We start from the raw sequence: 15390 nt of genomic DNA, 5'->3' as shown, positions 1-15390 counted from the left end.
TTGAATTTAAACCAAAATTTGAGTGGACACTAAAAGAAGTTCACGGAGCAACTTTAGCAACATGGAACAAACAGTTATTTGTTGTAAAGGTAACACTGAAACCATTGGTGTTCGAATGAGCCTGAAACTTGCAGAAGGACATTTCACATTGAGTCAAGTTATTTTTTTTCTAATTTTGTCCAAATTAAAGAGCAGCAGCAGAGACACAGACAGATAAGAAAGCCAGTGAATGTCATATAACGAGGACCTGGCATGTTAACTAAGCTACATTTGTGTTATTAGTCTACAGTTTTGCAGCTTTGTAAGTTTAGATAATATTCTGACATTACTTGACAAAAAATTACAACAATTGTTGGTTGTAATTTGGGTAGATGTTCATTTTATTTGTTTATCTCTGACCCATGAAGTCTCCTTTTGACTTTAGATAACCATGAAAAGTGTTTGAATTAAGTTTTTGTGAAAATACCAAATTCTGAACAGCAGAAAGGCCCTTATTTATAAAAGATGGGGAAAAGGAAATACAACATTTTATGAAATGAGGTAACTGCTTTTTTTAAACAAAAAATAAAAACATCACAAATTGAGGTAATGCAACCTGCCATTAGTCAGTTCGTTGTGTTTCTACTGGTCTGGTAACCTGTTACTGGTTTGTGCTCTGGCTGGTACTCTGATTATTTTCATTGAACTCATTATTTATTGTAAAATTTAGTTTTAAACATACAGTATGCTTAACAAAGTCAAAGGTCATATAAGAACATGTGCTAACTTAGTACAACAGGTTAAATATGAAATATTACTAGTTGGTAGAGAACAACTCTCAGCACCAAGACAGATAGTTTTGAGTGGAGCAAAGGCTGTAGATGTTACAATCGAAGTTAAATTCAGATTTATAGGGTCATTATAAAAGCAAGAGACAGCATATATTATAATTGGAGACCAGTTATAATATAGAAAGAATACGTAGTTTTACACATAGATAGCTTCATAGTACTCTACACGAAGAAACATGACCCCACATAGACCGGTGTGCAGATTTCCTACTGTTCAAAGAGTGAGGGATCAGTATTCAGCATTGGCCAACATCTGGACTTTGGCAACAGAATTGTTCTAATGAAAGTGGAAATGTTAAGCATGATGTGAAAACACAGCTACTGCAATCTGACTTCATAAAATGAAAGAGCTGCTGCAGAACTCTGAAATGCCTCCACAGGTTTCTAATAGCAGAAGTAAATTTGTGTCTCTTGTGTCTCTTCTCTGAGCTCTGCCAGTTCTAAATACGTAAAGGCAAAGCAACTCCGCTGGTCGGCCGAGTCAAGCATTCCCTTGGTTAAACAAAACCGTGAGATTGAGAACTCCGAGTGTCATCACACTGCACCTTTAAAATAACAGTACAGCTGTTACAGTGCATGGAGTTTACATTAAGGCCACAACACTGCATGAACGTATGTATCCTGCTATTCCTAAGGGTGCACGCTTCTACTCTATGTTTACAGTATGTGTGGGAAGAGCAGTGAATTTACACGCATTGCATAATTTATTTAAATTATGCAACATTCTGTCTCCAAACTTACAAAGGAGGCATTCATTTAGGAAAGAAAACTGGTCAGATCAAATGAGGGGCTTGAAGAGGGAGATTTTTTTTCTTCCTGCTTACACTGAACAAAGGAATGTGAAGCACTTGGAGGATTTCTCAGCAGAGGTCAAGTGCTGAGAGTGTCAGTCAGAGCGCAGAGGCCAGATATCCCAGGAGGGCCAAATGCCTGTGGGTATCATGACCAGCAAAGCAAAGAAGAGTGACCAGGCTCCACCAATAGGTGTCAGCCTTCCATCCTTCCTGTATTAAGAGCTCTCAGAGATGTAGCATGTTAGTGTGTGGGTCCATGAGTGAAGAGTGGCTGGCTCCAGGCAGCATCTGGAGCTGCACGTCTCTGCAGTTGGCTGCAGCTCAAATGGACAGACAGTTTTGCTGGACTTGGTACATGAACTCAGTGTAGCGCTCGGGGCTGTTTTTGCTTTCTGTGCTGACTCTTTGAGTGTTACTGACAACCAAGAAAATTTAATACAACAGCAGCTTCTCTCACCTGATAATCGTACGAGTTCACCGGCGGTGGAGGAGGGAAGGAACCGGGCGAAGATGGGAAACCGGCTGAGTCTTCGGCAGGTGGTGGAGGGGGAGGGTAGTCCGCTGGGATGGAGACACACACACATAAACACACACACACCAAGAAAAACCAGAAAAAAAAAACCGGCTCATTAAACACTTCCCCTTTTTTCTGCAGACAAACTGTCACAATTCTGAAACAACAGACACCACAGCGCTGAATAAACACACAAAAGAAATCTAACTTTTTTTCAGTGTCACGGCTGCAGAGAGCAACGAGGGCTAAAACATTTGAAAATCTAGGGATAAAGAGAGTCATATAAACATCTGGAGCTCAGCAGCTGCACAGACAAGGTTAAAAGCACCAGGAGGTTAAGTGCTGCTACTGATGGTTATCGTTACTGTTGATTAATCTGTCTCGATTATTCACGGAGTTGTTTGGTCGAGAGAACGTCTGAAAATAGTGAAAATGTTGATCAGAGTTTTCCGAAGCGCAACATTGTTTTGTCCACAACCTAAAGATATTAAGCTTCCTGTTACAGATAAGAAAAGACACCACAAAGTAGTCACATTCGAGACACCGGAAGCAGAGAATTTAGACTTTTTTTTTATTACTCAAACAACATCAAGACTGAGAACTATTAAATTAATGGATGACAACTTATTGACTAATCACTGCGGCCCTAGTCAGGTTGTTGAGATAATTACATGAATGGCTCTGCATAAGGTCCTGCACTGAGTTAGGTGTAACTCTTCAGTTATTTTTTGAGCCTTTCTCTCTTGAAAACTCTTTGGCTCAATGTCTGCTATTTTATATGTGTTATATAGTTAAATTTGTATTAATTTGGGAGTCAAAACCCATCAGCAAGTTTGAAAGCCATATTGTCTTTTTATAAAGGCAAAATTACACCACTGAGCAGAGCCAAAAACTGAAAATCCAGAAAGAATCACTGGCTTTTTAACTTTCTGACGGTCCTCGGAGAAGTCATACATCACATTTAAAAAAACCTAGGCTTACAATTGGAACATTTTATGAAGTGATGTGCAGAGCAGTGTGAAAAACACGTATTTTGTAGAGGTTCTAAAAATAAAAATCATAAAATATCTATAGTAAGCATAGCCACTATTCCAGTATTAGTAACGTCTTGGAAAAAGGCTTTATAGGTCAATTCCAGTTGTTTTCTTTCAATATCTATAAATGAAATAATCAAAGAGATTAGAGTTTTTTTTTTCTTTTTGAATTTATGGTATTATGACTGTTTAATAATGCAGGAGACATTTTTGAGCTTTCTCTGCTTCTAGTGATGGTTGTCTTTATATTGCAGTGAAAAATGCACCCACAGTGAACAAAAATGGTGACAGGAGCATCAACATCTTTAAAACTGCTCACAAGGGTTCCGACGGTTAAGTTGTCTGAAAGAAAAGATTTGGAATATGTACAGCAATTTTGAAAACTTCTAGCACTGTTTTCTTAAATCAAATTGTGTACAAAAACACTGAGAAATTCAGACTATTCACTGCTGAATTTATTACATAAGATTTCATAATAAATTTCCTGAACTGTAATCTGCCCTCCACTGAATTAAAATCAGACACGTGAAAGAGGTCAAACAGTTATTACAAATGGGAGAAAGAGAGCGAAAGAGACAAAGAAGCCGAGCCTCGTTATCCCACGTCAGTGGATTGACACACATAATTGCAGCAATTTGGTTAACTAAGAAGTACTAATCTGGAGTAAGCATGTGTGTGTTTTTTTCTCCATGAGATTGGAAATGTAAATGCTGTGTTACAAACAAGTTAGACTAGGTGTTTGCTCTGCCAGCGGGGGAGAAACAAGCCAAATTTGTAGTTCTGAAGTCCACGCTAATCCAAGGATTGCATCCAGCCACATGTTTCAGACAGGATAAGGAGTTACGTGCCAAATTAAATTCTGATTTGGCTTCTCTCGGCACAGGACTTAAGACTGAATCATTTGACCATGTACTTCTAAGTACCAAACCAGACATGAGCTTTGCAAATTAAAGGCTTTTATGGGACGTAATGGGAATTTGTTCCAATGCTGAGACTTTGATGAGTCCTGTTCAGAAATTCCATTTGCTTTCCATGGCTTTTATCTGTTTTCATTAGAATCTAATTGATGTCATCAGTGTAGTTTATCCAAGGCAGCTGACCAAATTAATTAAGCGTGGTTTTCAGTTGCCTCGACAAAACAGGCGAAATAAAAAAGACGAAGAAGAAGAAGCGGAGACAGAGAGATAATGCAGCATGGTTAAAATTGGACACGTTTGCGTCTTGAGCATTACTACATTCAAGAAATTGTGAGCATTGCATTAAATATTCCCTCTGGGTGCTGGAGGGCCTCCGTGTGAATTGTTTATATAATAACCTTGTGACCTCCACTAAAACTCCAGAGTGTAACAGCTCCTCTAAACCTCTGGGAGAGAAAATAAAATATGCTGCTCAACAACAAGGCTCTGCCCCGGTCCGCCTCCCCCTCTTGCTCCAGCACAGATCCCTTTTTGCCAGAATATCACTTGTAATTTGTGACTTACAGAGAATTAAAACGTTAAGTTTCGTGTACGTTCCTCTCAAACATCAAAGATGTTTGGGACTTATCATTTCAGGAAACACAAGAGTTGTAAATGTTTCAGAGAGGCATGTTTTATTGAAAAGGTCTTACAGCTCCGTATGTGGAACAGTGGAAAGCAAGACTTGGAGCAGGAACAGGGTCATTAAGCATCTTTGCTGAAAGGATCTCCTAGTTGTTTGACGCTTTGACCTTATTTTCCACGCATTTGTCATCCTGCCAGTCATTTAGGATTGAAGTGTGTTAATGTGCTAATGTAAAACACCATCGCTGGCAGTGTTTGTATTCCCTGCAGTCCTTTCAAGCAAAACCATTTTCTCTCATAAACGACGGCACTCAACCTTGAAGCTGTTTGCGACTGATTCAGGGTCAGCAAAGAAACAGTCGCTTAATAGAAGCCTTTCAAATTAAGTGGCATGTAATGTTATAGCTTATTTCCATAATTGAACATTCTTCAATGAAAAGGAATTACCTGACTCTGAAAATACATCACTGGCAACCAGAAGATCTTCAGCTGTGACATTTAACCCCACGGACGAACATTTGCATAGAAATTCACATTAGCCTGTTTTGCCACCTCTGCAAGTAAGATACTGTGAGTGAACATTTTAATGAAAAAAATAACGACAGTTATATCTGTTAGGCATTAAGCACATATGATTTTATGGTGAGACACATGTAAAAGGTATAATAGTGGGATGTTTTTTCTTTTCATTTAAAGGCCAACATAAAAGATCAGCAAGTATTATTACACGAAATGATAGAAAAATCTGGATAGGCTGGACTGTTGTGATAAAAACAAAGTGCAGCATGTACTGCTACTCCTTACAATGACCAGTCTAAGCTTAAAAGTAAAGGTAGCCACATTACCCTGAAAAGAGCCTAAGACTCACAGGGTTAAAGACTAAAACATTTATGATTGGTAAAAATACACTGTTTCAACACTGCAAATTTGAACAGCGGTGCTTGTACAATTATCACACAGCACAAGTCTGTTTAAAGTCAGCTTTGATAAAAGTTTTAGCTCCAACCCCAAAAACAACAACACCACAGACCCCAGAAACTGCTCCGTCCCAGAAGGTGGTCGAAGCACCACATCACATGTAATAATAATACAAGCTACTGATCTGAACCCAGGCATACCAGCAACAAAAAGCCAAAGAGCGTTAGCATTATTTTATAATAATTATATTAGCAAAATTATTGTGTTAATGTGGATTAATCCATCATCATGATTAATCTACAGGAACAATGTGATGAATTAAAAATTTTAATAGTTTGACAGCGCTAAAATATATTTATATATACACACATCCCTAATATAGACATATATGTATATACACACACATACATAAATATATATGTATATATATGTATGTGTGCGTGTGTGTGTGTATATATATATATATATACATACAAAGCAGTCTTCTTGCTTCTTGCAACTACTAAAGTATAATCAGTCTTACTGTCAGGGATTAGTGTAAGTATGAAGAAAAAATACCAAAATTATCACAGCGGGAAACTGTAAATACAGGCAGGACTGTCAAATGTTTAATTTTCCAGAGGTCTGTCAATTAACCATCAGGAACAGACCTTTCTGTCAGAAAACTTAACGACTTAACCAAATCTAAGCGTAAAATGAAGATGTTTAATGATGTAAAATCACTTTATTCTTCATGTCTCGTAAAAACAAAAAACAAACAAAACAAAAACAAAACATTTGCTCCAAACACAGTCAGAAGAGTTTGCAGTTGAGCTGGGCTGAACTGCAGGCTGTGTTTTCACATATAGGAAACAAGAAATAAAATAAAAATAAATAAACAAATTCAAATTCAATAAAGGTACCCTTTTCTCTTATGAGTTAAAACAGCAAAGCACAGAAGGCATGTTTGAGTTCTCTCTACTTCTATTCATGGTTGTGCTGTTTCTATGGAGGCAGTGAGAAATGACTCTACAGTGAGTAAAAATGCTCAGAATCTACTTTGGGCTTCGGAGGGTTAATGCTCAGTTTGATGCTGTTGTCATCATTTGTATCTTGTTTTCTGCAGGTTCTTCCATGTTCATATTCATAATAGTATTTGCATTTTTTATAGTCCAATGCCTACGTCTAAAAAGAGTTGGTCTTGATTTATAAAAGCTGCTACATTCATAACATATCACTCTGACTACATTCTGTCAAAATCATCCCAATAAATAAGCAGAACCAGGTTTGCTGTAAAATGACATTATATGACTGCAGGAACTTCTCAAACAACCTTTTCAGGAACTTGGCACCTCACTTGCATTTCTATGACCAGAAGGACCTTGTTCCAGTTTTGGTTCCTGGACTCAGTTCCTGCCCTCCAGTCAATATTAGCATACGAGATAGGAATTTAGATGAATGTTATTGACATTTAAACAACAGTTTCTGAATGCAGTCAACTTACACACTTGTTTAAAATAGAGGGATTGTGAGAGAGCAAGCGCTATTACAGTGTAAACTTGGTTTTATGACAAAGCACAGTAAATGTTATGAAATTAACACAGAAAATTTACATACTGAGAAATCAGTATTTTTACGGTGAACAGTGTTTTAAATCCCACGTCCTCTGCGTTTTCTCCCTGTTTGTCCACTTCTCTTTCTTTTTACTGTAGGAACTTCTAAGCTGTCCTCTAAGATTTTTTCCTCACTTCCAATCAAACTGTGACATGACATCTGTAATAAAACGGTAAAAACAGGGTTTTTCATGCATCTTCCCGCAAAATGCAACTGAGCTTCTCAGCTCAAGGACAGTAAATGTATTGAGGACAAAAGGGGAATGCAGCACACTGAGGTGTAATTGTGCAAACAGACAAATGCTTCAACACAGTGTCTTCTTTGGTTTTTCATCCAGCAGATTTGAAGCCCTATTCAACCAAATATTCAATAACAACTGTACAGCTGGTTTGTGTTGAACACATCTGTATCGTGTCTATATCTGCTTTGACTCTAATAAAGACAAAGCAGTGTTGAAATATTAGTCTGTTAATTAAAGGCTGTGCATTAATAAGTGTGCTCCTGTCTGCTTTTGTCCTCTGAAAATCAACAGAAAGCCCTTTTACAAATCAGTCTTGAATGCGTTTTCATTTTCTTTTTGCTTTATACAAGAACTCTTCGCTGGCCTCCCACTACAACCAACACACACCAACGACTGTGTGTATCGAAAAACACAACCAAGCCGGAGACACCACCACCCGAAATAAAAACCTCGGGCCTTTGCTGAAGTCCGCAGAAACTTTATCCCATTTGCATCACCCGTGCAGCCAATATTTCTATTCTTAATTAACCAAAAATCAACACAGGGTTGAGCGGTAGCACTTTCTGTTCCGCTGTGCTTACGCTGTTGTGCTCTTCAGCAGTGCGAACCAGGCAGAGTGAGAACGAATCCTGTGCTGTGAATGAAGCTGGCTCCATTTGTGACAATAGGGAGATGAAAGCACCAAGGGAGCAGTAATGAGAGAAGCAGCAGGAACACCTACTTAATACGACAACTTCCCCTCTCTTTATTGAGCAATTACTTTTAAGTAGCTGCTTTGTGAACAAGGAATCCTAATCAGTGATTAAAGTTATTTGAGAGGCCATAATTGGTTATCAGGAAGCCGAGTATTGTTAAAGGGATGATAAAAGGGTGGAGATGGATCCAGCTGTGACACTGGGACTAATATTAAACTTTGTTTTTCAAGTAACTGATACATTTATTAACACTTCAAGTACTGTATATGACTAATGACTGCTAACTGTGATAGTCTCATGTGTGTAGATGATTTTTATCGGACTATATTCCACTGAAAAGTGATGCAGCTGTAAAAAATAAAATAAAATAAAACAAAGTGAGGAAAAAACCTGTGAAGGTTGCAGATGAGGCATGTTTTAAGTAGTTGTCTTCTGTAGTCAGGATTAGTAAACTCTGTAGGGGAGGAAGATTGTACACTGAAGGTTGAGCATATGTTTACAGATTTACATATGTACAATATTATCAGAGATACAAGTGTGTAAGCGGCGGCCATCTGGTCTGTAAGGACTTAGGACAAAGCCTGGCACACAACATAACTGCCTTTCGCATAATGTATCCAACGGTTCAGTGAGCGAAGCAGTTTGCAGCAGAGACAGCACAAACTAGAGAAACCTAAAATACAGGGAGAGAGTGTTTTGGGCGCACAGAACATAAATTATCTCCCACAATCTGAACTTGATTTACTGCTGAGAGCTTGCTGGTGTCTGTTAGCATTTACACATGCTGCACTGAGCCAAAATAAGGGCAGGGGAGTGAAACAGCGTTGGTGCACATGTGTCAGGTGGCAATCATAGATTTAACGCTGACAGTTAACCCTCTGAACTCAGAGACCCGCAGACAGGTTTGAAAGACATGTTTTTGGAAGAAAGACCATATGCATACCATTAATCAGAGCCAGAAACGATAAAAACTGAAAAAAAAATCGTGGGATGTGGAGTTCCATCTAATTATTTACAAAATCTCACTTCAAAATTGTGACATTTCATCAAAATCACTTTATTCAAAAAGTCTCATTTAAAAAAAAAAAAAAAAATCCAGATTCTACATAAAACAAATAATTCTGTGCTCCTGGGTGCATATGAAAAGCCAACAGTCACATGACACATTGTTGTCAGGTTAACTGCTGCAGTTGTTTACACAGAGCAGAGAGGAAATAAGTAAGGGAAATAAAATAAACACTGATAAGGAAAATAACACATACCTGATGAATCAAATAAATGCAGCATTTGCTCTAAAATTGTACACAGAGGACCCAGTAGTGAGAAGACAGATGTGCTGGGTCGTGTGAAAAGGTTTGTAGAGGTTGTAAAACAGTGAATTCTGAAATATCTACAGTATGTGGCCACTAATTTGCTTTCTCAGTATTGATTATCCAGTGTGAACACCTGTGAGCAAAAATGTTGTTGAATGTGTGATTCCATGATTATTCAAATTTTGGAAAAGAAAGAAATTCAACTGTCGTTTTCTAATTTTATGATTTTCGGGATTATAACCATGCCATACTGTTAAAAAAGCATTTCTGAACTTTCTCTACTTCGAGGCGTGGTTGTACTGTTTCCATAGAGGCGCTCGATTTTTTATTGCCGTGAAAAATGAGCTCACAGTGAGTAAAAATGTGAGAGGAGCAAAAAAAACGCCCAATCACTGCTCGAGGCTCAGATGGTTAAAGAGGTTGTCCAGTATCTCACATCCAAAACGTAAATTCTACATTTCTTTGTGTTTGTACAATCCTGAAGTAACCAGTATTAGGCACAGAAGAAAATCAGAGAAATGGCTTCACTGTGTTCAGTAGCAAAAGCATATAATCCTTTGCAGACAAAATGGACAAAGTGCTTTAAGTCCTGGGTGTCAGTCCACATGTTTTATCTCCTCGGAGCTGCTCCAAATGTGCTGTGGCAGAGGTTGAAAGCACATTGTTTTGACATAATTATGGACTCGTTTCATTCCATCTTCCGCTGGAAAAGAGCAGCTGAGCCCTACTCTTAATTAGCATGATATGTATAGAAGACTGATTTATGACTTCATTTGGTTTAGAGATGCAAGGGAGGGATTTGAAGTCTTTGGAGATATACGTGTTTTAAGTGTAAAGACTGAAATTGGCTTCTGCTGTTCTACGGAGAAATCCCACGGGAGGAGAAATTGAGATCAGGAACAATAGAAGGATTATGTTTTTGTATAAAAGCAAAGAAACAAATACTGAGAAAAGGTGAACAGTTTAAAAAGCCGGGGTCGGCCTTTTCCATCTGAACGCTTGAAACAATAAAAGGACTGAACAATTAGTCTCTTAAACTGTGATGATGGTGAGGTTTTCTGATGAGTGAAAGCAAGATTCATCAAAGGTGGAAAGGGGAGCTTTGCTGTCGTTTCTTCTAAACAAACCAGACAGAGTAAATGAAGCCCAGTCAAATGTCACAGCAGACAGTCACTGCTGTGTAAACTCCGGCAGTTTCAGAACTCAAAACCTTTCCAAGCAGCCTCTGTCATGTCGAGAATCTACTGTAGACCTGCAGCAGGACCAGTTATCTCATGCTACGAGTGTCACAGATTAGCATATATAAGCTAACACCCAATATCACATGGCTTTATGATCTACTAATATGGCAAACTTGTGAGGAAGCCAAGACCGTAAATATTATGACATTCAAGCACAATTATCATTTCATGGATGTTTAATGTTATGTATTAGGTGTCTAAATCAGTCTGAACAACACTTCCATTGAGCTTGTTAACTATAGCGACTGAGATGTTGTCAAATATCTCATGAGATCAGATACAAACAGAAGAACTGCATCATATAAATGCTTAGCTTGACTTAAGGTAGATTAACAATCTGTTAAAATGCTTGATGAAGATCATTCTGAAGAGAGATCTGAACTGCACAGTCTAAAGCAGAAAATCTAACTGATTTAGAGATTTCTCCAAATATTTATCAAAATGTCCAGTGTAAATATTGAATGAAAACAATACAAATGCCATGATGCAGTATAAACAAAAACTACGGATCAGTCTACAGAAACTGAACCATCAGTCTGTTTCTGCAGTAAAACCTTCATCCTCAGCCGTCATATATAAATATTGTGATTTGGAATAAATTATGCAATGCACACAGTATATTAATGAAGCCAGATGAAGAAATCACAGTACAGCTGAACGGGTATTTGAGTTCATATGTAAATGTGCATCTCTGAGATGTCTATATGTACCTGATCTTGATATTTTCCAGCCTGAAAATATGCATAAAGTTGCAGAAAAAAGAAAAAAAATACACACACATACATGTGAACCCGTTATGATCACATTTTGCTCAAAAGTGGAAGCTAGTGAGCGTAGCTGTGGAACATTTGCATTTCCCACGAGAAGGTACTTAGTCATTGTTAGCTGTCCGTGTTTCATGGGACCAGTTGCGGTAAAAGCGAATGAGCAAGCTAACAAAAATGGTGTCCGTACTGTCAGCACACGTGGGTCCTTCTGTCTGAAATCAACAAATCTTTCTGTCTGACTGTCTCTGATTCATCTGCAATTAATAATCACATAATACACAGATATTTCTAAAGGCATTTGTAAAATTTTAGCTTGATATATTCATCTATTTAATGGGGGTTTTGTTTGGTTTTGTTTGTTTTAACCCTCGTGTCGTCGTGTTTGTTATACTGACCTGTTTTAAAGTTTGAAAATGTGGAAAAATACATATATATATATTTTCACAGTGAAACTTCTGATGTCCACATTTTCAGCATTTTTGGGAATTTTTTGAACATTTATTGGTGGAAATAAAGAAATGTTAAAAATGTTTTTTAAAGAGCATTCACAAAAAAAATCAACCAAAATCCAGTGAAATTAGCTGGATTTTGGTAGATTTTTTGTGAATGTTCTTAAAGAAAATATTAGAAGATTTACTGATATATATGGAATCACTTTAGATAGTTTTAGGAGTTTTTTTGGAAAAATTTTACTCATTTTTAAAAATATTTAAAAGCAAAACCTTGCAAAATTTGGGGGATTTTTTTAAAATAAAAGTTTAAAGGAAAACTTTTAAGGAATTATTGGAATTTTCTTCTTCTTTTCATTGAACTTTCATAACTGATAGAGGAGATATGAAAAATTGTAGTTCATTATTTAAAGCACTCGATAAATCAATTTGAAATTTCCAAGACATCCTTTTAAATATCCAGAGTTTATGACAATAAACGAGATGGCCGAGCAGAAGACAGCTGATGATTTGAAAAGGAAAAACCAAAGTGCTAAAATCACAAGACACTGTCAGTAAAACCCCACATCACTGCAGAAAACACTACTGTATACAAAACCTATATTTCTCTTCTTGTAAATATAAACTGACTTGTACGTTTGCTGAGTATTTGCCTCTAAAATCCCACTCAATCTAAACAGCATGTAGCTTATTACTAGAACTCCATACGATCAAATATAAGAGCAAACTTTCCCGTGTGTAAGTTCAGTTTTTGAAATCTTACTCAGCAGTCAAACTTCCTTTCATTACACACACACACAACTGTGAAAGAACTGACAGGATGTGAAGAAAAATATTTTCACAATACTCCATCAGATTAAACCTTTCAGACTAGTGGCCAGATTTAGAGAAGTGAATGTCTCATTCCTGATAAAGTGCTCTGCAATACAGGTCAAAAAATATACACTATGAAGGATTTAGAGAGAACAAAGGCAACAACAATGTGTGAAACTTTTAAGCAGGAATTAAGACTGCACACGCTGCAGACAAAACACAACAAGTAGTTGAGCCACAGTACATGTTCCACTTAGATAAAAGTTGCCTTCGTATTCGCTCACAGCCTCAGCCTGTGGTGTCTACGGGGACGCTGAGACACTCAATGGTGGATTTCCTGTAAATTCTCCTGGTGACACCCATGAGGGACTCTGACATAACAACCGGTAGTCAGTTTGCCTCTGGCCAGTCAAGCAGGGAGGAATAAAAACAGCTTATGCACATGTTCGACACTTTTGAACCGCTCTGAGCAAACAATTAGTGCGTTTCTGGGAACTTAGTGTAAAAAGTTTTTGGTTTTTTCCTTTTTAACGTTAACAGCACTTCTCACTATGATCAGCCCACTACAAAAACTTATGTCGCGTGAAAATAAGCGACCAGACAATGTGAGGGAAAAAAAACATGTCACGAAATGACTTCAGCATTAAACTGTGTGGTTTTGAGGCTTGTGAAAGTTTTGCTGGAGATTTTAATCACTTGATATTATAATATTCTGAATGAAGCTGTTAATGGTGAGTCATTCCAGAGTGATTCATTTTCCTGACTGTGTCTGACACTCTTTGTTCACACCATATAAATGTTTACATTCATTTCACACAGAAATAAAAATCCCCCATTTACACGCTTGACTAAGACCGTGACACTGTGAATAAATGAGGCAAACGTGTCTCAAGAGTTTAAAAGATCCCTGCAAAGACTGATTAGAATAACTGAGTAAAAGGTGAAGTCATCACAGGCATAAAATCCAAACAGTACCGGGTCAGAGCCAGCAGTAAGTGAACCTCTTGTCGGTCTGTCTGTTTCAGGAATACGACCTTTGTCCTCAACATCACGTTTAACATTCTGTTCTCATGTGTAGTTTACACCGAAACAGAGAAGTCCCACAGAGCGCTGAGAGGACACTAACTCGTCATCAGCATGTGTTGATCCACACAAACAGCTGCACAGAAATCCAGTAGGACGCATGCTGAACATTTTACGCACGATACCTTTCTGAGAGTTAAAATAAAACCTTAAAGAACGTCAAGGAAGAACGCGAGCCGTAAAACAGGGATGTGAAGTCTGCTTCTTATAGACTATAATGACTTAGTCCTCAGGGTTCATTTGTAGCCAACATCAATAACATGAAAGCTTTTTAGAGTATTTTCAGAGCTTGACAGCATACATACATTAAATGACACACTGCTGTCAATTCTGCTTTAACAAAACTGAACCTAATATGCTTCAGAGGGGTAGTTTTTATTGCGGCGCTGTTGCACTGGATTGCATTACCTTGTACAGTTATTCATCAGACAGGACTCCAGACTGCGACCATTTAGTCGCATTTTATGACCGTTTTTGGAGACAGTGATACTAAATTTCAAAACTAGAAGCACCAGTGTAACTTGCAAATGTGCCCCCTTTTTCTATTTTTGTTGTGTATTTTCTTTTTAAATCATCTGAAACCCCAGGAGGAGGCTCGAGTTGGTGTGTGTGAGTAAGACAGAAAGTGATTGGAGTGAAGAGCAAAGATCTCAAAACAACAATGTGGGACGGTGACAACTCTGTGCAGGATGTTGTCTACTCGTGTCCTCTCCAGAGCTGCATGATACTAGAAAAATAAAAGTCGCAATATTTAGTTTTTCTCCTTTATATATTACAACATTAAATAATACAGGACTTTTCAGCAGAGAAGACATATGACTCAATTTAGAGAGAATGAATCATTCTAGATGGGTTGGGGGAGTCTGGAGGGAAGCAGGTTTGTACGAAAAATTAAAATAAAATTGAAAATTTTTAAAAAGCAGTTTGGAACCTTTCACATATGTAGCAACACTGGTAAAGGCCTCATTTTAATGGCATTTAGATGTGAGGGGTGCACTATGAAGCAGGTTTAATATAGCCAGCCTTTCTATGCATTAGCTGGCTTAATAAAACCTAAGCCCCAGTCAGAGACAACAGCTATCATGACGGTGATTATTAACACTCTTTGTTCAGCATGTTTTTTTCATCAGGCTCAGATAAAAGGGGCGCATGACACGTCATGTGACTCTTCTTCTACACAAAATACGCCAACTGTGTGCTGCCTACTTCAATGTTGTAATGGAGAGCTATAAAGACTATTAAAACTGTGTTATGGTAAAACACGCTGCTAAATGATTCAAAAAGGAATGCTGCTACAAAACTGTTTTCATTCCGTCAGAGGCTCGACTGGTAGTTGCCCTTTCGAGACGAACATCAGTCTAAAAACATCCTCAACCCTGACAGCCTTGACATTGAGACGTGTGCTAAGGCTGATACAATCAACGCTTTAACCTCAGCATGGTGTGGCCGCTTCACGCTTGTTACCTCTTTTACTGTGTATCAAGGTAGAATCACTCTTTTATTTTTACCCTGTAACTATGCATGGGAATATATTTATTTGTACTGATTACTGCTGTGTTAATTC

At 37.8% G+C, this 15390-nt stretch overlaps 1 protein-coding gene across 4 annotated transcripts in view; it reads right to left on the bottom strand.

Moving 5' to 3' along the window:
- Positions 1–15390, bottom strand: part of lpp (LIM domain containing preferred translocation partner in lipoma) — a 212197-nt gene that overhangs the window by 100498 nt on the left and 96309 nt on the right. For all 4 annotated transcript variants that reach the window (XM_022199643.2, XM_051947252.1, XM_051947253.1 and 1 more), the window contains one exon: positions 2082–2185. In XM_022199643.2, coding sequence (XP_022055335.2) covers positions 2082–2185 — 104 coding nt within the window. The remainder of the gene's footprint in view (positions 1–2081; positions 2186–15390) is intronic.

This window comes from Acanthochromis polyacanthus, chromosome 4, assembly GCF_021347895.1.
Source record: "Acanthochromis polyacanthus isolate Apoly-LR-REF ecotype Palm Island chromosome 4, KAUST_Apoly_ChrSc, whole genome shotgun sequence".
NCBI classification, from domain to species: Eukaryota; Metazoa; Chordata; class Actinopteri; family Pomacentridae; genus Acanthochromis; species Acanthochromis polyacanthus.
The sequence above is the reverse complement of the archived record's forward strand: the minus strand, read 5'-3'. Positions and strand labels throughout refer to the sequence as shown.